This window comes from Leucoraja erinacea, chromosome 29 (genome assembly GCF_028641065.1).
Source record: "Leucoraja erinacea ecotype New England chromosome 29, Leri_hhj_1, whole genome shotgun sequence".
NCBI lineage: Eukaryota > Metazoa > Chordata > Chondrichthyes > Rajiformes > Rajidae > Leucoraja > Leucoraja erinaceus.
In genome coordinates this window covers 24,144,238-24,171,935 of record NC_073405.1, presented here as the reverse complement: position 1 = coordinate 24,171,935, position 27,698 = coordinate 24,144,238, and the positions used below count along the sequence as shown (strand labels likewise).

The 27,698-nt window shown below is 43.8% G+C and overlaps 1 protein-coding gene across 3 annotated transcripts in view; it reads right to left on the bottom strand.

Moving 5' to 3' along the window:
• Positions 1-22,930: 22,930 nt before the first annotated feature.
• plpp2a (phospholipid phosphatase 2a) overlaps positions 22,931-27,698 on the bottom strand; it is a 112,234-nt gene continuing 107,466 nt past the window's right edge. For all 3 annotated transcript variants that reach the window (XM_055658918.1, XM_055658916.1, XM_055658917.1), the window contains exon 7: positions 22,931-26,632. In XM_055658918.1, coding sequence (XP_055514893.1) covers positions 26,492-26,632 — 141 coding nt within the window. In that variant the 3' untranslated portion in view covers positions 22,931-26,491. The remainder of the gene's footprint in view (positions 26,633-27,698) is intronic.

The window sequence follows — 27,698 nt, the reverse complement described above, 5'->3', positions numbered from 1 at the left end:
GGCACCAAGCCCGGCACAGACAGAGCAGTCTCAAGAGCCTGTTCCTGTGCTACACTTGGTAAATGTAAAGATTGTCCTAGTGTGTGTGTGTAGGATAGTGTTAATGTGCGGGGATCGCTGGTCAGCACGGACCCAGTAGGCTGAAGGGCCCGTTTCCGTGCTGTATCTCTAAGCTAACTAAACTGATCCAAAGGCAGGATGTCTTCTGCAGAGAGCTACACCGCACGACAATAGGGATCCCAGAGTTGCCTCGTCTCTTTCTCTGACTGCCACTTCCCCTGGTATAAATGGGAAGATTCTACTGGGAAGGATGGAATCCAAACCAATGCACCAGGAGGTGCCTTGTGGTAAGCAAGACCACCTTGTCTTGTAGCAATTAATGAACGAGCTGCTTCTCACATTCACAACAGGGGGTTGGTGCCAGGGGCCATGGCTGGACCAATTTCGAACAGAGCACCAGCTCCCTGGAATTGCTCTCAACCCCTCAAACAGGAATTTAAAGCCAACTTTAATCGAACTGTCAGAACTTGGCCGTCTCCTCATATGGAAACACGGCCCATTTCAAAATATTATTTGTGGCCGCTTTCACTGAAGTGCTTTTATTTTTTACGAGCCAGTGCGCAGTATCAAATCGAAAGAACTTGGATATTTTTCATCACTGACACAGGCTCTCACTGAAGGGGGCAGGGAGAAGTACTGGAGGCTAAAGAGACAATGCAGTGGGCGAGGAGGGGTGGGGAGGAGAGGGTTTCCAGTAAGGAATGTGGAGGCCGGAGAATCACGCACCAGGAACCCTCCTCCGACAACCAGCCGAGCTGTTCCCAATGCAAATGGGTCACAGTAAACGCCTGGAACCATTTAAGCAAAAATATGTACTATAAAAGGAAATCAGACCCTGCCATGAACTTGAAGCATCTCTAGGATGGCCATGTTGTTCCTGCTTTGATTTGGGTAGGAGTATATTAGGAACAGTGCAAGGAATTAACATTTTGTGAAAGTGTTGCATCTTAGGACATTGTCTAAGTGAAGTTTCTAACATAGACCAGAAAACATCCTTAACCCCCTAACCTCTCTCTCTCTCTCTCACATTATCCTCTAAACAGAGAGGGCTTGCATTTATGCAGCAATTAATAAATTGCGTTTAACATTGATTTAACAATTAATACATTTCACGTCATGGATCCAGGGAGTTCCAAAGTGCTTTAATGCAACTGTGATACTCCAATTGAAGTGCTGTGGGAGTCAAGAGTGTTTAATCAAATGTATCGGGAAGGGAACAATGAAATTCCTACTTGCTTCAGCTTAACAGGGTCACAGAATAACACAGTTAAAATTAATAATCAATAACGTTAACCATCCGTAATACTCGGTGACCAAACCATAATATTGCAAAACTAAAAGTCTGACGTGGTACTAAAACAAAGACCATAGTTTAGTTTTAGTTTCGAGATACAGCGTGGAAACAGGCACTTCGGCCCACCGGGTCCGTGCCGACCAGCGATCCCCGCACACTAACGCTATCCTACTCTTACTCGGGACAATTTTGCAACGCCAATTATTAACCTTTAAAAACCTGTACGTCTTTGGAGTGTGGGAGGAAACTGAAGATCTCGGAGAAAACCCATGCAGGTCACGGGGAGAAGGTACAAACTCCGTACAGACAACACCCGTGGTCGGGGTTGAACCGGGGTCTCCGGCGCTACATTCGCTGAAAGGGAGCAACTCTAACGCTGCGCCACCATGACCGCCACAGTACATCATAGGATCATAATTGACGAGGTAGGGTTGTGGCCAGTATTGCATAGTGTTCAAGAGCTTCATCACTCCTGCGGTGAGAGAAGCTGTTCTTGAACCCCGTAGTCATGATTTACAAGCTCCTGTATCTTCCTCACGATAGTAGTAGTGAGACGAGAGCACGGGGGCCAGGGTCACGTGGGTTGATGATGATATTAGCTGCCCTTTTGAGACAGCATCTCCTGTAGATCACTTTGATGTTGGGGAGCTCAATACCCATGATGGACCAGACAGCGTTTACCACCTTCTGTAGCCTCCTTCATTCTGGATGTGCAAGTTCTGAAACTAGGCAACAGGTTTCTGAAACCAGCGAGTTTTTTCTCTACTGTACATGTGTAGAAGTCCAATAGAGTATTCAGCAACATCTTAAAATCTCCCAATGCTTCTTAAGAGTAGAGGTTGATGGCCTTTCCTTGTGATTGCATCAATATGCTGGGCCCAGGGAACATGCAAACCTAATAACTTGAATAAGTTGACTCTCCACCGTCCCGTCCCGTCCCTGCAATGAAGCATGGATCAAGTCAAGACCCAAAACATCACCTATTCTTTTTCTCCAGAGATGCAGCCTGACTTACTGAGTAACTCCAACATTTAGTGTGTCTATAATCAGCTCCTTCGTCTTACTAACTTTGAGAGCTAGATTGAGAGCAAAGAAGAAAAATGCTGCAAAGACTCTTGTACGCTGCAAGCTCCAATGAACTGCATGAACCGCCAGCTATCAGTCGGCCGCAGCTCGGCATATCTTGACTTCCATGTTGCAAGGCGACAAGATGTGCCGGAGGTTCGACACCAGATCGTCCAAAGGTCACAATGGAACCTGAAGAGAGGAAGAGAGCAGCTGATGCAGTGTGCATCCAGCCCTCAGCTTCACACTGGATAGTACTAGTGATCACTGGCCAGCATGGGCTCAATGGGTAGAAGGGCCTGTTTTGAAACTCTGAAATCCGGCCTGTACGGAGGTCTGTGGTTGCATATGGAACGTTTCAATTGGGTCTCAGTACAGCTGGGCTAAAGAGGGATCAAAATCAACTGGGGTTGAGTTGCCTGCAAATACTCCCCTTGCAGGAGTTCCACACGGGTGAATATCAGGCGAGTGATATCTGAGTGTGGAAATACTTGCCCAGTGCGTAGCATCAAGCAGGAACCACGTCACTGGGGTGAAGCAGGAGAACAAACACCTTATTACAGGCAGGTGGAGACTTGAGAGGGTATAGAAGAAGTTTATCAGAATACTGCCTGGATTAGAGGGTATTGGGTACAAGGAGCGGTTGGAGAAACTCAGATTATTTTTAGAACGCCAGAGGTTCATGGGAGACATGACAGTATGAAACAATTCATCAGGCACGGGCAAGATAGACAGAACATGTTCCCCCATGGTGGACGTGTCAAAGCCTAGAGGACAAAGCCTTAAGGCAAGACGGATAAATTGGCGGCACGACCGACGTCGCAGCGGCCTCTGCAGTCCGTCTGTCTTTTATTTATTTTTCTGTCCCGTTGAGTGTAGTTTATAGTGGGTTTTTTTAAAATAGTTTTTAACTGGGTATGTGTGTGGGGGGGGGACACTTTAAAATCTCTTTCCTGTACGGTGGACCTGACCTTTTCCCTGTCGGGTCTCCGTTGTCATTGGGGCCTAACACCGTGGAGCGGCCTCCAACCGGAACGACCTGTGGGCTCTAGTCGCGGATTCTGCGGACCTACCATCGTGGAGCTGGCCGGCTTCGGAGTGGGAGGAGCTGTGGTGGCGCGCTGCTGCAGCCCGACCCCGGAGCTTCGGAGGCTCCAGTCGCAGGCCCGATGGACAGTAACTTTGGCAAGTAAGGTTAAAGTAAATCCAAAGGGTTTCTACAGCTATATTAATAGCAAAAGGATAACGAGGGATAAAATTGGTCCATTGGAGAGACAGAGTGGACAGCTATCTGCAGAGCCAAAAGAGATGGGGGAGATATTGAACATTTTTTTTTCTTCGGTATTCACCAAGGAGAAGGATATTGAATTATGTGAGGTAAGGGAAACTAGTAGAGTAGCTATGGATACTATGAGGTTCAAAGTAAAAGAAGTACTGACACTTTTGAAAAATATAAAAGTGGATAGGTCTCCAAGTCCTGACAGGATATTTCCTAGGACATTGAGGGAAGTTAGTGTAGAAATAGCCGGGGCTATGACAGAAATATTTCAAATGTCATTAGAAACGGGAATAGTCCCCGAGGATTGGCATACTGCGCATGTTGTTCCATTGTTTAAAAAGAGTTCCAAGAGTAAACCTAGCAATTATAGACCTGTTAGTTTGACTTCAGTGGTGGGCAAATTAATGGAAAAGATACTTAGAGATAATATATATAAGCATCTGGATAAACAGGGTCTGATTAGGAACAGTCAACATGGATTTGTGCCTGGAAGGTCATGTTTGACTAATCTTCTTGAATTTTTTTGAAGAGGTTACTAGGGAAATTGACGAGGGTAAAGCAGTGGATGTTGTCTATATGGACTTTAGTAAGGCCTTTGACAAGGTTCCTCATGGAAGGTTGGTTAAGAAGGTTCAACTGTTGGGTATAAATGCAGGAATAGCAAGATGGATTCAACAGTGGCTGAATGGGAGAAGCCAGAGGGTAATGGTGGATGGCTGTTTATCGGGTTGGAGGCAGGTGACTAGTGGGGTGCCTCAGGGATCTGTGTTGCGTCCTTTGTTGTTTGTCATGTACATCAATGATCTGGATGAAGGTGGGGTAAATTGGATTAGTAAGTATGCAGATGATACCAAGATAGGGGGTGTTGTGGATAATGAAGAGGATTTCCAAAGTCTACAGAGTGATTTAGGCCATTTGGAAAAAATGGGCTGAAAGATGGCAGATGGAGTTTAATGCTGATAAATGTGAGGTGCTACACCTTGGCAGGACAAATCAAAATAGGACGTACATGGTAAATGGTAGGGAATTGAAGAATGCAGTTGAACAGAGGGATCTGGGAATAACCGTGCATAGTTCCTTGAAGGTGGAATCTCATATAGATAGGGTGGTAAAGAAAGCTTTTGGTATGCTAGCCTTTATAAATCAGAGCATTGAGTATAGAAGCTGGGATGTAATGTTAAAATTGTACAAGGCATTGGTGAGACCAAATCTGGAGTATGGTGTACAATTTTGGTCGCCCAATTACAGGAAGGATGTCAACAAAATAGAGAGTACAGAGGAGATTTACTAGAATGTTGCCTGGGTTTCAACAACTAAGTTACAGAGATAGGTTGAATAAGTTAGGTCTTTATTCTCTGGAGCGCAGAAGGTTAAGGGGGGACTTGATAGAGGTCTTTAAAATGATGAGAGGGATAGACAGAGTTGATGTGGGCAAGCTTTTCCCTTTGAGAATAGGCAAGATTCAAACAAGAGGACATGACTTCAGAATTAAGGGACAGAAGTTTAGGGGTAATATGAGGGGGAACTTCTTTACTCAGAGAGTGGTAGCGATGTGGAATGAGCTTCCAGTGGAAGTGGTGGAGGCAGGTTCATTGGTATCCTTTAAAAATAAATTGGATAGGCATATGGATGAGAAGGGAATGGAGGGTTATGGTATGAGTGCAGGCAGGTGGGACTAAGGGAAAAAAAAGTTGTTCGGCACGGACTTGTAGGGCCGAGATGGCCTGTTTCCGTGCTGTAATTGTTATATGGTTATATGGTAACATTGGGAGCTCGCAGGTCCCTGGTGGGAGACCGCTTTTCAGAGCTTCCGCAACGGCAACTTCTCCCGCCCGAGTTGCGGGGTTGAAAATGACTTGGAGCGGGGCCTTATATCGCCCGGCGCGGCTTTAACGGCCGCGGGACTTGCTAGCGCCCACCGGGGGCTCCAACATCAAGACCCGGAGCACGGCCTTGCATCGCCCAGCGCGGCCTTAATGGCCGCGGGACTTACTTACCATCGCCCACTGGGGGCTTTGACTTTGACATCAGGAGGAGAATGGGGAGTGCAGGGGAGAGTTAAGACTTTGCCTTCCATCACAGTGAGGAGGAGATTCACGGAGATGGATGTTTGTGTAAATTGTGTTGGTTTCTAGTTCTTTTCAGATTCAGATTCAATTTTAATTGTCATTGTCAGTGTACAGTACAGATGCTTTTCTTGTTGTATGACTGCAGAAACCAAATTTCGCTTGAGGTTCAAATGACAATAAACGCTATTGTATTGTATAAATTTAAAGATGTGCAGGGCAAGATTTTTGCCATCTTGGCAGGAACCCAACAGTGAATTTTGACTATAAAACTGGTCTCCTCACTTATGAAGAAAGGCCATGGTCCTCGTCACATTCATCGACCCATTAGTTCTACACTTCATTTTCCCCATGACCGCATTTAACATTTTAACTTCATTTTCTGTCATTCATAATCCCTGGATTTGTTCCAAACCACAGAGTAGGACATAAGCTGGAGAGGATACTTTAGCAATGACTAATAATATTATTCTGCAATTATTTGGCAACTCCAGGGAGCTCATGAATGGAGCTTTCTGTACAAGACACTGATTTTATTATTGGAACGTGGGATGAACTTTGTCACCTGGACAAGGTTGTGTGTATGTATAAGAAATAATTAACAGGTTTTATTTTGCAGCTGTATTTATTACACGAAGCTCATCCATGTGAAAATAGGAAAGAAAAAGATGCCATTTGCTGCACTTTATCAAAGCCAACTACCCCAAAGATCACACTCCCAATGGCTAACCATTTGGGCGGACACAGAAATAGTCAAATGGCATCCAATTTTAAAACCTTCTAGGATATTATCACTGACTGAACAACGACTTAGGGGTGGCACAGTAGCGCAACAGACGAGTTGCGGCCTCATGGTGCCCAAGACGCAGGTTCGATCCTGACTATGGGTACTTTCTGTATGGAGTTTGTACGTTCTCCGGGCAGGTTTTCCCCGGATGCTCCGGTTTCCTCTCACACTCCAAAGATGTACAGGTTTGTAGGTTAATTAGCTTTGATAAAAATTGTTAATTGTCCCTGGCATGTGGGATATTGTTAACATATGGGGATCGCGGGTTGGCAGTAGGACGGATCTCTAAACTAAACTTCCATTTACATTGCACCTTAGACATTCAAGTCACTGCACAGGTATGGTTGCAACATGATGCAAGTCCAAATCACACAAGGAGATTTTCGGTCAAATGGGCAATAACACATTCCTCACTCCTCTTGATACATTTCAGTTTCTTTCTAAATATTACATGACAGAGTTGAGACATCCTTTAACTTTGGCTGATGTCTTTCAACCCCAAATAACTTTGGCAATCAAAGAGAGAGTGCTCATAGATATGTTCGTCGTGGCTCAGTCCTGGTGTTCGGACAAATTACAATTTTACCAATGCCAATTAACCTACAAACCGATACGTCATTGAAGTGTGGGAGGAAATCGTAGACTCGGAGAAAGTCCACACTGTCACAGGGAGAACATACAAGCTACTTACTGACGGCACCAATAGTCAGTGTTGAAACTGGGTCTCTGGTGATGCAAGGCAGCAGCTCTACCACTGCACCACCATACAGTTGAACTGTCAGAGATTGGACTAAATGCTAAAACAAATCATGTCAATCCTTTAGATTAATGTCAAATATTACTTTGGAATATTGAAAGTGAACTGGGGAAATTGTCATGGCATCGAGGGAATATTTATGCCTTTGACCATTTGAGAATTATCAACAGTGACACTTGCACTGGTGGCTCCAGTGACACAACCATTGAGATTTGACACGGGGTCGGGGAACGGACAGAGAGAGGTAGTAGCAGGTAATTTCATCTAAATAATTCTTAAGTTATGCTTACGTCTTAAGTTGTCTCTCAGCATTTTCCTATTTATTACCAAGAAATGTTGAATTGGTGGTAGAAACCTGACCTCCTCCCAAGTTTCCTACTAACACAAACATCCTTCAGCCAATGTGACTGTGTACCTATCTGTTATGACAAGAAATTGGCAAGTGTATTGGACAGAGCTAATTATTGCACATCTTGGCTGCAATTTAGCTTAGTTTAGAGATACAGTGGGAAACAGTCCCTTCAGCCCACCAGGTCTGCAGCGAGCAGCAATCCCGCACATAGACACTATCCTACACACACTAGGGACAATTTACATTTATATTTATACCAATCCAATTGACATACAAACCTGAAAAGTCTTCACACGTAGGACAAATTCAAAGATCTCAGAGAAAACCTACACAGTCCTGGGGCAGAACGTACAAATTCCATACAGACAAGCACCCATAGTGAAGATCGAACTCAGATCTCTGGTACTGTAAGGCAGTAGTTTTACTGTTACTCCACCGTACCGTTCTAGTAATACACTAGAACTAGCTTCCAGCATCTAGCCAAGTTGTTCCAGCACAGTTACGGCACTGATAGGTACCTTAAAATGCAGAACAATGCCCAGTTATCTGCTACCCACACAAATGTAGCAAGTGTCATCTGACATTTAGTGCCCAGTCTATTGTCAATCAGTAGCAAAGCAATGGAGAGTGTTGTCAACAATGCTTTCAAATAGTACTTGCTCGAAAGTGACACTCCATTCAAGCAGAAGGCACAGATGTTTGAAAGCGGGAACCACCATACTCAGGAACAGCTTCTTCCCCATTGTTATCAGACTTCCATGAGTAAGGGGACAGTTCCAATTCTCCAACCAACCAACCTTGTTTAAGACATTGGCCATTTAGAATAACGAAAGGCATAGATAGAGTGGATGTGGAAAGGATGTTTTCACTGGTGGGAGAGTCTAGGACCAGAGGTCATAGCCTCAGTATTAAAGGGCGGTCTTTTAGAAAGGAGGCGAGGAGGAACTTCTCGAGTCAGAGGGTAGTTAATCTGTGGAACTCATTGCCACAGAGGGCTGTGGCGGCCAAGTCAGTGGATATTTTTAAGACAGAGATAGACAAATTCTTGATTAGAACGGGTGTCAAGGGTAATGGGGAGAAGGCAAGAGAATGGGATTAGCAGGCATGATTAAATGACGGAGTGGACTCGATGGGCCGAACGGCCTAATACTGCTCCTATAACTTGTGAACATGTCTCTGGAACGGTTACACTACAATGTTGAGAACTATATTCTGCACTCTATATGTTTCTCTTTTCTCCATCTATTTTGCTCGAGTTTGGCTCGATTGTATTGATGAATAGTTTTCCGATCTGATTTGATAGCATGCAAAAGAAAGCAGTTTCACTGCACCTTGGAACACGTGGCAATAATTTCCCATTGCTGCCTGTATGATCTTACTGGAGTTACTAGATTGCAAAAAAATCCTTATTAACTACAAAGTGTATGGGGATTATCACTGGTTGGCGCTGACTCAGTGGGCCGAAGGGCTCGTTTCTGTGTTGAATCTGTAAAGTTTAAAGCAATCTGGGATGTGGGAAAAGTTTAAAAAAATATATTTTCATTTCCCGTCTGAAATGTGTGATACCTTTTCTTCTTCTTCTTGCGTATGGCTTGCACAGCCTAAAGTTGTAGGACAATTTGTTCTATTTGATTGTGCACTCCAGGTTGATTGCATTAGTCGAAACAGGGCGGACCATGCGAAGGTTGCAATCTTCCACCCCATACCTTTTCTCATGCTGTTTGGTTCAGTAAGCAAGTTTACTAATTTATTTAATGAATATTGCTTCTATCCGGTCTGATTGTTCTTCCTGCTCCGGACACTTTTGTTGACTACAGAATCACACGGATGCTTCCAGGGATACAGCTGCGAGTCGGGGAACAGTGGCAAGGCAGAGGTTCCTCAGCTAAACTCACCCGGCAACAAAGGCAGTAGTCTGCACGGCTCAGTTATTCATTAGAAAACTTTGCTGAGTTTACAACCTTTATTCGTTTGGCAGAAATAGTACTGAGCAAACTATGATGACAAGTTGCACCCGGTTGGTTTTGCAACTCGTTCAGTAGCTGGCAAATATCCAGGAGTAAACTCACTTCCAGCAAAATGTAGACAGAGTGAAAACTGTATGTAGATGCATTTAATTACCTTGATTGAGAGGCAAATGCATGCAATAGATCCCGGCTCCAGTTCCTGAACCCTGCTGACTGTCTCCAGCAAGTAACAAGTGACTCCTCAGTAGGGACAGGACTGGAGTTTCAGCACACAGGATGGGGAAGAGACAGGAATGAATATTTGGGGAATGAGGTAAAGGAGCTAAGCCCCTGATCACTATATATTGATGGCTGATGGTAAATGAACAGGCCTGAACAAAGTCAGCTTCAATCCCAAACAGTCATGGTCAAAAATCCTCTCTTTATTCCAATTATTTGTCACATTCACTACCCATCCCTCATGGCCCATTCTACCAAAGAGAGTGGCCAGGGTAGACAATGTCATTTCAATAGGCAGTTGGGAGTGAACCAGATCAGTGAAGCTGGAGCTAGATATAGACAGACCCCCAGATACGCACTGGAGAAACTAAATTCTTACTTGCTACAGTTTTGTAGCAAAATTAGATGAAACTACAAAAAAGCAATCAATTTTCAGTTATTCCGAGTAAACTCGACCAAAGTGGAATGGGAACAGACTGTGCATCTCAGCCCCATTTCCCAGCATGGACTCCATTCTAATTGCTCAATCCACTCAGGGATCCTAGCACAAACTTCTCCATGTCCAACCCCCTAAAATATCCAATGCACCCATTCTGTGGAATTCCCTGCCACAGAAGATAGTGGAGGTCAATTAACCGGATGTACTAAAGAGAGTTTGATATAGCTCTTAGGGCTAATGGAATCAAGAGATCTGAGGAAAAAGCAGGAACAGGGTACTGATTCTGGATGATCAGCCATGATTACATTGAATGGTGGTGCTGGCTCAAAGGGCCGAATAGCCTACTCCTGCACAAATTGTCTATGTTTCTATCACCACATGCCTAGGACCCACCCTCAACTATTGTTCTCAGCAACAGATCAGCTCCTGATCAGTGTGATCAAGAGGATTCAACGCCAGGCTCTTCTCATTACTAGTTTGCTGATGCAGCTCCACGACCTACACAGCGGCAAAGTCCCGCGTTCATTGCTGACCTCAGGTCTGTTTGTGTGGAGTTTGCAGGTTCTCCCTGTGGCCACACGGGCCCCAGGTGCTCTGGTCTCCACCCACATCCCAAAGACATGCTGGTTTGCAGGTTCATTGGGTTCTAATAATTGTCCCCAGTGTGTCGGGAGTGAATACGAAAGTGGGATAACATGGAACTAGTTTGTGAATGGGTGGACGATGGTCAGCATGCTCGCTGGGCCGAAGGGCCCGTTTCCGTGCTGTATCTTTCAATCAAGGAAGCCTAGCTTGTGATCACTCATTTTGTACAAACGTGGTTTTTGTGCTACGTCCAACCCCTGCTACCGTCACCACAACTGCAGGCCATTACAGGAAGGATGTGGCGGCTTTGATAGTTTATATAGGTACATAGTCAATGTCTGTTTCCCATGGTAGGAGCATCTAAAGTTAGAGGGTATGGGTGGGAGGGAGAAGGACCAAAGGGAATGAGAGGAATACATTTTTCAGTGTATTTGGACCTGTATTGAACTGCAAGAAGTGGAGATTTTGAGTTTGGTTTATTGTCACGTGTGCCGAGGTACAGTGAAAAGCTTTTGTCACCTGCTAACCAAGGGAATGAGAAAAAAAATCAAAATGACATTTTTTAAGTCTGTGTTGCTTCAAGTCTGGACCTTTGGAAACAAGGCAGATTTGTCAACCCACTTGGAACCATTTTCAGAGGCATCTGAGCAGGTCCCTGAATATGCAAGGCATAGATGGACATGGAATTTACATAGGGAGGTGGAATTAGTAAAGGTAGCATGGTCGGCATAGGCATGATGGCCGAAGGGAGTTTCTATGGTGGACACTCTATTGATATTAAGGGAATTAACAACAAATGTTCTTTAAAGTTATAAAACGTTTGGATACAAGAATAAAAGTAGGTTTTGCTGCTAGTCACGATTCTCCACTTGTATAACCACAGGTATATTTGCTTTGCAATTGCTCTGGGAAGTTGAGATGGTACAGAAAAGGATGGGTTTAGGTGATCAGTGACTGGTAGGGAACGTGAAATGGTTCAACTCACTGGGACTCCTCCAGAACTAGGTCAGAGCAATGCCAAGTACTTTATTTTAGACTTGAGATACAGTGGGGAAACAGGCCATTCAATCCACTGAGTTCGCACCGACCAGCATTCACCCTGTACACTCTCACTAGCATGAAGGACAATTTACAATTTTTACTAAAGCCAATTAACCCTCAAACTTGTACTCCTTTGGAGTGTGGTAGGAAACTGGAGCACCCGAAGAAAACCCACGTGATCACAGGGAGAACGTACAAACTCCATACAGACAGCACCCGCAGTCAGGATCAAACCCGGGTCTCTGGCACTGAAAGGCAGCAACCAAAGTGGAGAGAATAGACAACAGCAGCTTGGTCAGTTCATTGGACGGGTAGAGTAGAGAGAGAGGGAAAGACATTTTAAAGAGTGGGGAAACAAACCCACCAGAGAGGACAAAGCTAAATTTAGCAGAAGAGTTTTCATTGTTGGTGAGAATCTCTCTCTCTTTTTCACAAGGCCATGAGGTCATAAGTAATAGGAGCAGAATTAGGCCCTTCAGCCCATCACGTTTCCTCCGCCTTTCAACCATGGCTGATCTATCTCTCCATCCTAACCCCATTCTCCTGCCTTCTCCCTATAGTCCCTGACACCCATACTGATCAAATATGGGTCGAAACAAGTATCAACTCTCGGAACGAAAAACTCGGGCGATTCTTTGAGGAGAGCAGTTTTGGCAAAATGAAGTGGCAATACGAACCTTGAATTCCTCACATCGCTGAGGTTGGACTTGCCACTGTTTCTGCAACGTGGGGAGATCAGGTGGGGAACCTTTGATGTTGATGCATCAAAGGGAACGCAGTCATAAGATGGACATGTTCTTGGCCCAATAACTACCAAAACAATTTTCTTGGCAGCAAGCCAATGTGCAGAGGCATCTGTAACCATTGGGCATAATAGAACCTTTCACTGCCACTGATGATGCCTGCTTGGCAACAAGTGTCCATCTGTCATTCTGGAATGCAAATGCTAAAAAGGATGCTAATCCTTACTTTAACCTTGTCCATTCAGCACAAGCAAGGTGGGACAATGTCTCCATTACAAAAGTCACTTTACCTTCCTCATTTCCACAGGGTGTCTTGTGCCTAAGCTTCTAGCGGCAACTCTGAAACTTGACAGAAAGCCGCCCATTAAATGTGGCAAAGCAAACAAGCCATGATGTCACTGGGTGTTACTTTCACAAGGGGCAAGTGCCCCCCAGCTCAAATTTGCAGTATTAGCCTCAGCCACCGATGGACCAGAGTAGGAGGATAATGTGACAAAAATAACCGAGGAAATATTTTATGCAAAAATATGAAATAAAAAATGACGGTCTGGAGTAAAGAGAAGGATGGTGTTAGCATTTGAAGAAATGCTTCATGGAACAGTGAGCCATTAATGTGGAATTCTCCGTCTGTGGAATTCTCCGCCTCAGAGGGCAGTGGAGGCTGGTTCTCTGGATACTTTTAAGAGAGCTAGATAGGGCTCTTAAAGATAGAGTCAGGGGATATGAGGAGAAGGCTGGAACAGGGTACTGATTGGGGATGATCAGCCATGATCACATTGAATGGCGGTGCTGGCTCGAAGGGCCAAATGGCCTACTCCTGCACCTTATTGTCTATTGTCTATTAAGTTACTACTAATATTTTCCCAAAAGTGGCAGTACGGACATTACTTAGAGTTACTTATGTGAACCAGTTGGAGGGATGGTATTTTAAGTTGCATTTTACTGGTTGAAAGGACACCACTTCTCAGAGATGCAGTCCCCTTCTCATTCACCTTACTCCACTAACTCTGCAACATTTCCCCCACATACTTGACACCATTTCCCCCATTCTCATTCTTCTGCGACATACCCACACTAGCGGGTAATTTACAGTCACTAATTAACCTACTGCAAATCTTTGGATGCGGACGGATGAGTCCTCACAGACCAGAGCATCCGAGGTTAAGACTGAATCCAGATCCACTGAGGAATACGTTGGGCTTCTTAAGGGATAGAAAGCAGGAAAACCTGATGAGATGGCCGAGGATCATTGATCACTGAAGACCCATCTTAATCGACAGGCAGGCAGCGGAGAGAGCCAACAGTTTCTATTTCCTGGACATGTGCATCGTGAAGATCTGTCCTGGGCTCAACACATCAATGCAATCACAAAGAAAGCTCATCAATGCCTCTACTTCCTAGAGACGCCTCTGGTTTAGTTTAGAAATACAGCACAGAATCAGGCCCTATGGCCCACCGAGTCCAGGGGACTAACGGTCCCTACACACTATAATGTGCACTTACACTATCCCACACACTAGGGACAATTTACAACCTTTACCAAAGCCAATTAACCTCCAAACCTGTAAGTCTTTGGCGTATGTGAAACTGGAGCACCCGGGGATAAACCCACATGGTCATGGGGAGAGTGTATAAACTACGTACAGACAGCACCCATTGTCAGGATTGAACCCTGGGGCTCTGGTGCTGCAAGGCAGTGAGTCCGCTGCTGTGCCGCCTTGATTAGGTGTGTTGAAAAATACTGTTGAAGTTCTACAGGGTTAAAGTAGAGAGTACAATGACCAGTGGCATCTCGGCCTAGAGCAGCAACTCAAACACCCAGCATAGGAGATCACCAAGAGTGGCAGACATTGCCCGGTCCATCACAGGTACTGTAGAGGAGATCTATAGAAGATCAAAGGGATCTATAGAAGGCGCTGCCTCAAAAAGGCAGCCAATATCAAAGATCCACACCACCCTAACCACACTCTAATTTTACTACTACCATTGGGAAGATGAGCCTGAAAACTGTGACCACCTGTTGCAAGAACAACTCCTTCACCAGAACCATCAGGCTCTTGAACAGCACACAACACTAACCTCAGTATCGGTCATCTTCATTGGACTGTGTTTTTGGTTGCATTACAGAAATTGTATTTTTGTACTATTACAGTTACCTAATACTATGGTTATTATTTTATTACATTTGTGATTACTGTATATTATCTGTGTTTTATGGCATTTACTGGCCAGTTAAGCGGTAGCAAGAAAGATTTTAATGGTGCGTAGATGAGATAATTAAACATACTTGATTTTCTCAATATCCAGTGAGAAGCATATTAATAGACTGCAAGAGAACATCGACAGGTTGGCAGAAGAGGCAGACAGATGGCTGGTGACATTTAATAGAAGGAAGTGGGAGTTGGACTTTTTGGACTATAATAAAATGAAGCAGAGACATCAACTAAGTGATACAGGTCTAATCACCTTGTAGAATCAAAGGGATCTAGAATAATATGCATCAATCTTTCCGTGTCAGGACTTGTTAAGAGGGAAGTTGATAAAATATATGGCTCATGTACATAATTAGAGAAAGGGTATGCAAATCATTGATAGAATATTGATCACGACTTTAGTCTGGAGATACAGTATGGAAACATGCCCTTTGGCCCAATGAGTCAGCGCCAATTAACGTACAAATCTGCATGTCTTTGGAAAGCGGGAGGAAACCAGAGCACCTGGAGAAAACCCACACGGTCACAGGGAGAACGCTCCAACTCTGTATAGACAGCACCCGTAGTCAAGATTGAACCCGGGTCTCCGGCGCTGCAAGGCTACAACTCTATCGCTGCGCCACCCACACTTAAGGCAGAGGGTGGGCTTTTGTAAACCCGAATCTGCAGTTCCTTGTGCTTATGCTTAGATTATGTTGTTTAAAAAAAAAAATTGTTAAGTCGACCACTTTGATTGTGTGGTTCCACATACTCATTACTGCTTTATTTTGTGACACCCCTCTCACCCTGGAGGTTGCACCTCTGGTTCTGGACAAAGCAACGCATGTGAGGGGTATTGTGAGGAAGCCATTATTTCTTCATTAGGGAGGTGTTAATGGTGAAACCAACAAGGTGCACATGTGTCACCATCTGGAATTTATAGTTTTATACTAAATTTTCCAGCCAGGAGTCAAACATGTTCTGCACCGCATGTGTTGTCTTCATTTCTTTTGGATTGCTTGCATTGCACTTCAGTACTGCAGTTCTGTTCACTGTTATTGAGACCCAGGAGACCCCAGATGCTAGAATTCCACTCACCCCTTTATACTGGAGTTTCCCCTCCACTCCAGCAGATGGAGGGTCTCAAACCGAAACATCGACTGCCTATTCTCCGCCACAGATGAGACTGGACCCAAAGAACCTCCAGCAGTTTGTTTTAAGAGTCCTCCAAAGATGGTACAAGAATTTGTTGCAACTTCTATGAAAAAAAGTTTTCAGCAGGTCTCCTGGACCGAACAAGGTGCATTAATTATATTATTACACAAGAAATAAGATGAGTAGTCAATCAGCTCTTCAAATCTGTTCAATAAGATCCTGGTTTATCCAATCCCACAATCCTGTTTATACCAATGGTACGATGGTGGAGAGAGCCAAAAACGTCAAATTCCTGGGCGTGCATATTTCCGAAGATCTTTCACACTGACCCAGCACACTGATGCAATCATAAGGAAAACACATCAGCACCTCTACTTCCTGAGAAGACCACGGAGATTCGGTATGTCAAAGAGGATTCTCTTGAACTTCTACAGGTGCACGGTGAACGGTTGCATCATCGTCTAGTTCCGCTGCGGGAGCGGAAAAGACTGCAAAAAGTTGTGACCACTGCCCAGTCCATCACTGGCTCTGACCTCCCCACCATCAAAGGGATTTATCATAGTCGCTGCCTCAAAAAGGCAATCATCACCAGAGACCCACACCATCCTGGCCACACACTCATTTCACCACTATCATTAGGAAGAAGGTACAGGAGCCTGAAAACTATTGTCCAGGTTCAGGAACAGCTTTTTCCCTACAGCAACCAGCCTATTAAACACTACAACTTCAAATAAGCTCTGAACTACAATAGACTATTATTATTGTTGCGCTGTTGTGTTTGTTTTTTGAGTATGTGTGTGCATGTCTATATATACACACACTGAGCTTTTCTTTCTCTCTCTCTCTCTCGTCCGTCATATCATACTATGTTTGTATACTCTGTTGTGCTACAGCAAGTGAGAATTTCATTGTTCTATCTGGTACATATGACAATACTCTTGACTAATCTACGACTCAATACCAAATTGTCTCCAAAACTCTTGATTCTCCTATTTTCCGATCAAGTCTGTTCAATGACTCAGTCTCTGCTACTCAGTGTGGGTCAAAGTTTGATTCTCCTATTTTCCGATCAAGCCTGTTCAATGACCCAGTCTCTGCTACTCAGTGTGGGTCAAAGCTTCAAAAGAGTCACAACTCCTCTCACTGCTACCATCGGGCTGGCAGCGCAGATGCCCAAAGTCCGACACCAACAGGTTCAGGAACAATGACATTTCTACAGTTTTTTTTAATACACACTTTGCATTACTCAACTTGTGGATTGCTCACTTGTGCACTAGTCTTAATTAATGTGCCTGTAATGCAATTACAAACAAGATTTGAATTCTCTCCATACTTGTACATATGACAAACTCAACTTGACCTCCCGGAGAGAAATAATTCTTCTGCATCTCCTCCTCGACTAAGTGGTCTTTGATTCTGAACCTTTTGTCATAGTTCCAGAGTCCCCCCCCATATACAAACTCTCAGCATCTATACTATCAAGCTCCATCAGACAAGAAGATCACTTTTCATTATTTCAATTCCAATGATAAGATGGAGTTTATTTGAGGTTAGCTTGGTGATACAGCATGAAAACAGGCCCCCTGACCCACCGAGTCCACACTGACCAACACTAATCTTGGTCAACTGCTCACTAGTTCTATCCTACACACCAAGGATAATTTACAGAGGTGAATTAATCTATAAACCTGCACATCTTCAGAATGTGGGAGGAAACTGGAGAGCCCAGATTAAACCCACAGGGACACACTCCACACAGACAGCAACTGCAGTCAGATTAAAACCTCGGTGTCTGGGCTGTAAGGCAGCAACTGTACCACTGCGCCGCCTAAAGTTACTCTATTATTTCTTATTTGCTTTGCATTCGGTTACAGAAAATCCCCACTCAGAACTAGAGCAGACTGTGTACCATGTAAGCACATCTATCTCCTATTGACATTATTTACAAAGAATACGAGTTCAACATCTACAGTGATCAGTGATGTACTAAATGTAAATACTTTTTTGTGTGCTTGATGAAAGCAATGTACTTCACCATGCATTCACTCACCTGCGTACAAAAAGAACACATTTTTCTGATGTTCCTCTTCCATTTTGTGCATTCACCTTCTGTACACTTCTTGAATCAGCAGAGAAGATGCTTTCTTTGAGAATGTCTTTAGCATTTCCTTGACTCAACCCCTCTCTTCATCGGGTCACCTCGCAAATGGGTCAAGGCTGACATGAGATCTGGAGATGGGTGGGGACCAACTAACTCAAATTAGGCATCACTGAGAAGATAATGAGGGAACAGGTTTCACCTGACAGCAAGTATCAATGACACTTTCTACCACAACTGCTGGTGATGGAATGTCGGTGGTGATAATTAACTTGATTGCATTTGTTCTGCTTTTTTGCAAGGTTGCACACCTGGGCAATTTTACACTTTGTTGAATAGATGTCAGTGTTACAATTGGACTGGATCAAGTTGTGCAGGCACATGAAACTCTTCACTTGGATTGCATTCAGTAACTTGCCTCTCACCACCCCTGTGGTGCAGCAGTACATAACCAAGCCACTGTCCTCCACCGATTTAAGTCAAGTATTTAATTCCATGGTATACTCGTTTCTGAAAACAGAGAAGATGAGACAGAATTTCTTCCCAGAGGCCATTAGGACTGTAAACTCTTATCTCACCAGGGACTAACTTGTGGTACCAAACTACTGTTGTGTCGTGTCTTTTTAAAATTGCTGGGGGGTTTTTCTTCTCACCAATATGTAATTACTGATTCTGTTCTATTCTGTTGTAGTTTTTTTGCACATTCCGCAGGCATTGCCACTATTCATTTCACTGCACATCTCGTATGCGTATGTGGCAAATAAACTTGACTTGACGTCTGTGAAATGAACAGATCATCTTGTTCATCAGTGCGAGAAAAATAAACCATTCCGTTTGGAGATGCTACAGTTCCTGAGAAAAACAAACATACCCTTATGTTGTTATGGAATAACGCCAAATAAATAGTGCTGCACTTCACAATAAGTATTTAAAATATGAAAAACGGGTTTCACTTATTTTTATGCCTTCATTCACATTTAAAATGGAGAGCAACAAAACTAGTGTGAAACATGTTGGCTTGGAAACGTATCTCTACCCGAGCTTCACCCAGTACTGGGCGGTTAAAACAAAAATCACGCAAACACAAAAAAAAACGCAGCTGCTGGAAATCTGAAATAAAATCTGGAAAACGCTGGAAACATTCACAGGTCTGTCAGCGTCTGTAGAAAGGGGAACAGTTAACGTTTCAGGTTAAAGGCTGTTCTCTAACATGATTTGTATCTCTGTCTTTTACTTTGATCACGCACAATGGACACATCATTTGGCGTTTGTTTGAAGAGAGTTTAGATGGGTACAAAAATAGAGAGAGTACAGAGGAGATTTACTAGAATGTTGCCTGGGTTTCAGCAACTAAGTTACAGAGAAAGGTTGAACAAGTTAGGGCTTTATTCTTTGGAGTGCAGAAGGTTAAGGGGGGACTTGATAGAGGTTTTTAAAATGATGAGAGGGATAGACAGAGTTGACGTGGATAAGCTTTTCCCACTGAGAGTAGGGAAGATTCAAACAAGGGGACATGACATGAGAATTAAGGGACTGAAGTTTAGGGGTAACATGAGGGGGAACTTCTTTACTCAGAGAGTGGTAGCTGTGTGGAATGAGCTTCCAGTGAAGGTGGTGGAGGCAGGTTCGTTTTTATCATTTAAAAATAAATTGGATAGTTATATGGATGGGAAGGGAATGGAGGGTTATGGTCTGAGCGCAGGTATATGGGACTAGGGGAGATTATGTGTTCGGCACGGACTAGAAGGGTCGAGATGGCCTGTTTCCGTGCTGTAATTGTTATATGGTTATATGGTTATTATAAAGGTGAATGAGGGTGAACTGCAACTCAGACCACTCTTTTTCCTCATCCCAATTCCAGTTTCAAGCAAGGTAAAAATCACATTATATTTGTTTCACCGGCCCTTTTCCAATTAGTGGTTACAACTTACAGAAGTGTGAAAACGCAGACCTCCAGATTCAGGGACAGTTTCTTTCCAGTTGTTGTGACTGAACCATTCTATTAACAACTAGGGAGCGGTCCTGAGCTACTATCGACCTCCTCGGGGACACATGGTCTATATTTAGTCGGACTTTAACGCACTGAACATTATTCCCTTTATCATGTATCTGCACACTGTGGATGGTTTGATTATAATCATGTATAGTCTTTCTGCTGACTGGTTGGCATGTAACAAACGCTTTTCACTGCACCTCAGTACATGTGACAATAAACTAAACCCAGTTGTGAATCTGTGGAGTTCTCTGCCATGGAAGGCAGTGGAGGCCAATTCACTGGATATGTTCAAGAGTTAGATTTAGCTCTTAGTACTAAGGGCATCAAGGGATATGGGGGGAAAAAGCCAGAACGGGGTACTGATTTTGGATGATCAGCCATGATCATATTGCATGGCGGTGCTTTCTCGAAGGGCCTACTCCTGCACCTATTTTCCATGTTTCTATGTAAACTAAACCAAAGACATGCTGTTGGGAAACGCTGACTTTGAGGAATATATCGGGTAGATGCACAGAGTCTCTTACCCAGAATAGGTGAATCGAAGACCAGAGGACATAGGTTTAAGGTGAAGGGGAAAAGAATTAATAGGAATCCGAGGAGTAACTTTTTCACACAAAGGATGGTGGGTGTATGAACAAGCTGCCAGAGGAGGTAGTTGAGGCAGGGACTATCCCAAAATGTAAGAAACTGTTAGACAGGCACATGAATAGGTTAGGAGGTTTAGAGGGATATGGACCAAACGTGGGCAGGTGGGACTAGTGTAGCTGGGACATGTTGGCTGGTGTGGCTAAATTGGGCCGAAAGGCCTGTTTCCACACTACCATTCGATGACACTCTATGACTCTGAGAACAGTATTAGCCTCAGCTGTGATGTTGCTTTTGGTCGAACAGCTTGCCAACACACATACAAAGGTTGTCTCATTTGTTCTATCTTAGCAGGAGCCAAATTCTCCAGGGAAGGCAAGGAGCGAGAAAGAGAGGACGGCAGGAGAAAATGGCATCAAGTTGCTGCCTTACAGCGTCAGAGACCCTGGTTCAATCCTGACTACGGGTGCTGTCTGTACGGAGTTTGCACGTTCTCCCCGTGACCTGCGTGGGTTTACTCCGGCTTCCACACTCCAAAGACGGACAGGTTTGTAGACTAATTAGCTTGGTGTAAGTGTCCCTAGAGTGTGTCGGATAGTGTAAGCATGTGGGGATTACTGGTCAGCGCAGACTCGGTGGGCTGAAGGGCCTGTTTCCGTGCTGTATCTCGAAACAAAACTAAAATATTGAAAATAAATGTTATTAGTTGCATGAAAACTGCCTTTGTTTTGCACTCTCCCCTCCTCACCCAGTCATCATCAATGCCTACAGATATCAAGGAGAGTTTTTAATTTAATTTAAATTTATATAAATTATTTGATAAAATACATCTCTTGATGCTCCTGAACACATCATCAGTGATGTAACGTGGGGTGTTTCGGGTCTTTCAACATCAGACACCCTCACCCAGGTGCCCCAGCCGTGGTTGATCAGACCACGGCTTGTGTTCAGGTGGCATTCGCTCTTCCCCATGGACCTCCTCTCCTGGTTAAAATTAAATACAAATATCTTAAAATGTATGGCCAAATGTACTTTTTTGAAAACTTGTGTATTTAAATAAAAACATGTAACTGGTATTGATTTGGGATCCTGGCGTTAGCTACCTTCAAGAATCAAGTTACTTAATTCCACCAATTCCAACTCAGACTGATAGTCCATGAAAGTGGTTTGAATGTAGATTACGTTTTACCGGTTGAATAGAATAATTGGGTATAAAACTCCAGAAAGACAGAACATAGTCATAAATAAAACAAAGGCTGGAAGTGAAAAGGATACATAGAAACATAGAAAATAGGTGCAGGAGTAGGCCATTCGGCCCTTTGAGCCTGCACCGCCATTCAATATGATCATGGCTGATCATCCAACTCAGTATCCCGTACCTGCCTTCTCTCCATACCCCCTGATCAATTTAGCCACAAGGGCCGCATCTAACTCCCTCTTAAATATAGCCAATGAACTGGCCTCAACTACCTTCTGTGGCAGAGAGTTCCACAGATTCACCACTCTCTGCGTGAAAAATGTTTTTCTCATCTTGGTCCTAAAGGATTTCCCCACTATCCTTAAGCTGTGACCCCTTGTCCTGGACTTCCCCAACATCGGGAACAATCTTCCTGCATCTAGCCTGTCAAAACCCCTTAAGAATTTTGTAAGTGATACAAAAGGTTGCATGTGACAACGATAAACCAGAACCAGTAAATGGAGTTTAGTTCATTATTGTTACATGTACCGATGTACAGTGAAAAGGTTTTTTTGTTGTGCGCTATCCAACCAGCAAAAACACTATACATTACAATCAAGCTGTTTGCAGTGCATAGGCACAGGATAAAACATATAATGTTCAGTGCAAGATAAATTCCAGTGCAGATTAAAGATAGTTCGACGGTCTCCAATGAGGTAGATGGGAGGTCAGGACTGCACTCTAGCTGGTGAAAGAACATGAGGTCTACCATCAGAATGCCAATGCACCTTCTAACACTCACCTTTCATAAATCTCACTCTTTAATACATGGAGAATTAAATGAATGAGATATATGAGGCTATCAGTTCTGACTGACTCTACAGCCAGAAGCTGACCTGAAAGAGTGTGAAGATTTGGAAGATGCGAAAATTTGGAAGAGTCAAATCACATTTTAATATTTGGTTTGTGCTCCCAAAGTTAGCCCCACCCAGCACTGAAAGTACCGACCTTACAGCTGTTTAAGATTAGCCAGAAACAATTCAGTTAAGACAAACACCACATTACTACCAAGAAAATGTACAAAAATCACTTTATTATATCACTTAATAAAATACGTTATGTTTACATTGTCTCTATAACAGAAAATGTTTACAATTCGGCACAAACTGAAGCAATTTTACAATTCAGTCAGAGATCAGGAAAGCAGAATAGCAGTATAAAAATTTACATTGGTTTAAAAGTTTCTTAAAAGACGTTTACCACTGTCTTGGGTTCCCCATTAAGCAGTAAGATGTGTTGCTATTTTCCGATTTGCTCCCACTCACCCTTCTCCCTGTCGTGATGATGGATAGAACCATAGCTAGCTGGGCGAACTCAGTCCCAGAGAGGCAAAGATAACACACTCAACTAGCTACCTATTGATTCTGGGAGTATTATTTGTCTTGAAGAATTGATCTAATCAGTTCATCCACAGTTAATGGGTGGTCTTGACTCTTCCACTTGCTATGATTTATTTAAAGATACAGCATGGAAACTGGCCCTTCAGCCCACCGGATCCATGCCGCCCATTGACCATCTTTAGGCTTAAGAGATACAGTAGCGGAAACAGGCCCTTAGGCCCACTGAGTCCGCGCCAACCAGCGATCACCCTGTACACTCTCCTACACACTGGGGACAATTTACAATTTTACCGAAGCCAATGAACCTACAAACCTGCACGACTTTGGGATGTGGGAGGAGACCGGAGCACCCGGATGAAACCCACACTGTCAAAGGGAGAACGTGCAAACTCCGCGTAGACAGCACCCGAGATCTGGATTGAATCTCTCCCTGCTGTGCCACCGAGCCGCCCCAAATATATAAAAATTGCCATCGTCTAGAATCTCAAAAATGGAGAACTGGAAGTGTTGGGAGGTTGTGCAGTGGTGGCCCTGAAACTGCATTGCCTGGCAAAGAATGAATGGTGGATCATTAATATATCCGGTTGATCACAGTAACATGAAATCAGCCTTTTGGAAGAAGTGTGACCAAAACCTATGCAAAAGCCTCTTGGATTTGGCGCTCATAGAATATGTTAAAGAATAACTGAAGCCATATTGATATATCGCAAATACTGTAAGAAATTCTTGTAAGACCTTGTGTGCTGTGAATGGTGACATTTGCATAAACTGTATTATACATCTGCAAATCTTATGACTATGTTGTCAGAATGTTAGTCAAAATTGCTGTATTGCAACCATTGTTTGGTTTACTTGACTGTTTCTTTTTGAAAAAGGTTCTGAAATTTTAATCGGAGTATAAACTTTGAATTTGATTAAAATTTGCAACATGCTAATCTCCCATTTCACCAAATTTGTCAGCTCCATGTCTAAAATACACAAGTAGTTATATACAAAAGGGCCAAAAATGCTTCACGATTCAGTTCAAAAGCAAGTTTCTCAAGACCAGGTTATGCTGCCACACACGAAGTTGGGGGGAAAATAGACAACGGTTTTGACATCATTTACCTAGCCACGTTAAACCGACCATCTTATGACTGGGGTTTTGTACCATTTTGATTTTGGATGGCACGGGCAAGTTGGTGAGAATGTCATGCTGTCCACCAATAGTTTGGAACACCACTGAGGTGAACACAGAGCTTGCCTCGTTTCCTTCCTGAGAAGGAACTGCAGATGCTGGAAAATCGAAGGTAGACAAAAATGCTGGAGAAACTCAGCGGGTGAAGCAGCATCTATGGAGCTAAGGAAACAGGCAACGTTTCGGGTCGAAACCCAAAGGGTTTCGACCCGAAACGTTGCCTGTTTCCTTAGCTCCATAGATGCTGCCTCACCCGCTGAGTTTCTCCAGCATTTTTGTCTACCGTACTCCCTTTCCTCCTTGGGTGTAGGACCAAGTTGGTCGGGGTTCAATGGCCGTTTTTTTGCTCTCACAGTGCTAGCTTTCCGAGCCTTCGTTGGTTTTCGGAGTTTCAAATCCTGTAAAGTCTCATCCTGCAAAGTGATTCGTTGACCAAGCCATGACCTACATGCACGTCAGAATGCCTGGCAACATCGCATTTGATACCAGCAGTTATTCCGTTGCCACTGTGCTTAATATTTAGAAACATGCATAAGCACGTTGGAGATGTACAGTAAAGGCATCTCACGCAACGGATGTTCAAAAATTGCAGCAAATCCTGCTGGTCTAAACATTGGTCTAAATTAAAGAGACCTGCTTCATAGGAACTGAATGTAACACATATGGTGGCATGGAGCAAACTCTAGGTTCTGACAACATTGCAAAAGGCATCGACATTTACAGACACGCGCACACCGGTTAAGTGAGAACCTGTCATGATTAAGAAAGCAAATAAATCTCTCAACATCAGCTGCCGGTATTTCCGCAACATGTCATCTCTGCTTATGTTTGAACTGCCAGTTACATCGATTAGTCAGTCAATGCTTTAGAAGGAGAAATTTAATCTCCGTTCTTGCTGTCTGTGACTCAACGACGTTACGTCAGTTGCGAGTGGGAAAAGGGGGGGGAGGTACAAGATTCAGAGCAAAAGAATGCAATGTGTCAAAAGCTGCTTCCAAATGGGAATGCAATGACTAGAGGTTACAAATGCAAACACCACTAACCTTGTTTAGAACTGCACCCAAGTCAACGAGTGCATTTAAAATAAAAATCGCCTTTTAAACTTTCAATGGAGAGGATGTCTAGTGAGTTATACCAAGCATGGCTCCTGCTTTATCAAGCTCTATCCCAAAATAAATCTTGATGGATGTGATTGAGTATCTGCTTGTGAGGGAAGGGTGGATAGGGGAGAAAATGATTGTGGAGGCTAATACCGGGCATACAAACATCCAGATTGCAATCAATTACTCTGAATCAGTGAGTTGAATCATTGTACACAGACACTGCCCAAAATGAGATTAGCTAATTTAGTCAAGACCAAAATCGCAGGGGGCATTCCCCTACTGAACCCCAGGAGGAAGTGTCATGGTGAGTGGGGGGGGAGAAAGATATTTCAATGTGCATTGGAAACAGTGATAACAGAAGAATTCTGAATGCTCTGAAGCCAAGTTGCTGTCCCAAGTGTGGAGAAGTTGCTAATCTCACCCCAAGCTCTTCGCAGAGGTGATATAAAGAGCAGAGGGATCATGGAAAGAGGATAGGGTGGTCCGCGAACATTTGGAGATATGGCTCCAGCCTGAACCAGCTTCTTGCATTCACGACCTTGCGCCTGACACCAAGGGAATGCATGGGATTCTACTATGGATCTACATAAACGGTACAAAACTCTTTTGACAGTAACATGGAGTCGATATCTTTAGGGGGGAGGGTGGGGGAGTTATAAAGGCAGGAGAGGGGGCAAATATACACTGTTATTGTTGGCAAGCTGTGAGAGATTTAGCAAGGCGCTTCACCTGCACAATGCAAACCTATTGGTATCTAGCCTCAGTAACTCAAGCACGGATAAGCAAGCCAGAGGTCCTTTCACACAAGAGAGCCAGCAAGTCTTTGAGTGTCAACACACAGCAAACAGAACAAAGTTTGAACGATATAAGAGGAAGGAATTCATCCTTTGATGCTTGATGGAAAACCACAGAGTTGATGTCAGGGGGTGGGAAGAATGGTTTTCCGCTGGTGAATCAGGGAACGTGTCCTGTGCCATAGTGATTCATCGGCTCCGTTTCAGTCAAGGGAATGTTGGGTTTTCTCTCTGGCTCAGAGCCCTCTGAATGCTCCAAAGTCTCAGGCCTACTTTTGTAGAAATCTGAAACATAGCGGACCTGCCAAGCAAAGACATACATCATTCAGCAAGTTCTTGGTTAGCATCAACTAGACCCCAGGTTTAAACCAAGTGAACAAACATGAACTAACAGGCGGGAGGACTCAAAGAGACACAAGGAACTGCAGATGGTGGAATCTTGGGTCGAATACAAAATGCTGGAGTAACTTAGTGGGTCTAAGCATCCCTTAGCATCCCTGGAGGACACGGAGAAGCAAGGAACCGCAGATGCTGGTTTACAAAAGAAACCCACAATCCGTTGGAGTAACTTAACGGGTCAGGAAGCATCTCGCGAGGAATGGCTGGTGAATCTGTGGAATTCTTTGCCACAGAAGGCTGTCAGTGGATATTTTTACGGCAGAGATAGATAGATTCTTGATTAGTACATGTGTTAGAGGTTATGTGGAGCAGGTAGAGAATGGGTTAGGAGGGAGAGATAAATCAGCCATGATTGAATGGCGGAGTAGACTTGATGGGCCGAATGGCCTAATTCTACTCCTATCACTGATGGCATTATGAAGCAAGGAACGGCAGATACTGGTTTATAAAGCAGAACACAAAGTGTTGGAGTAACTCAGGTCAGGCACCATCGCTGGAGAACATGGTTAGGAAGTCTGAAGAAGGGTCCCGACCCATAACAGCACCTGGCCATGTCTTCCAGAGATGCTTCCTGGCCGGCTGAGTTACTCCAGCACTTTGTGTTCCAGACAAGAATCATAGCTCAACCTGAGTATAAAATTGCAAGACAATGTTGGAAAATTGCCGAAGAATTTAATGTCATTTCAAGTCTATAAGCTAAATGAGGCAATGCCCAGGATTTCCTCGGCTAATCTTGCTTCAGAAGTCAAACCAGTCACGAATTGCACGGGAAACATAAATTTCCTGTGTTCTAGACTTTGGTTATTCTAGGATGGTCATCACACATGTTGTTGGGGAAGAGAGACATTTGAGAGACGTTCTCAGCTATTGTATCACGGAATGACTTGGAGAATGCTAGTTGGCAGAGACCATTCTGTCTTTTCAGGGAACATTGGAAAAATGTTTGAGGATGAGAATGGTTTAGGGCA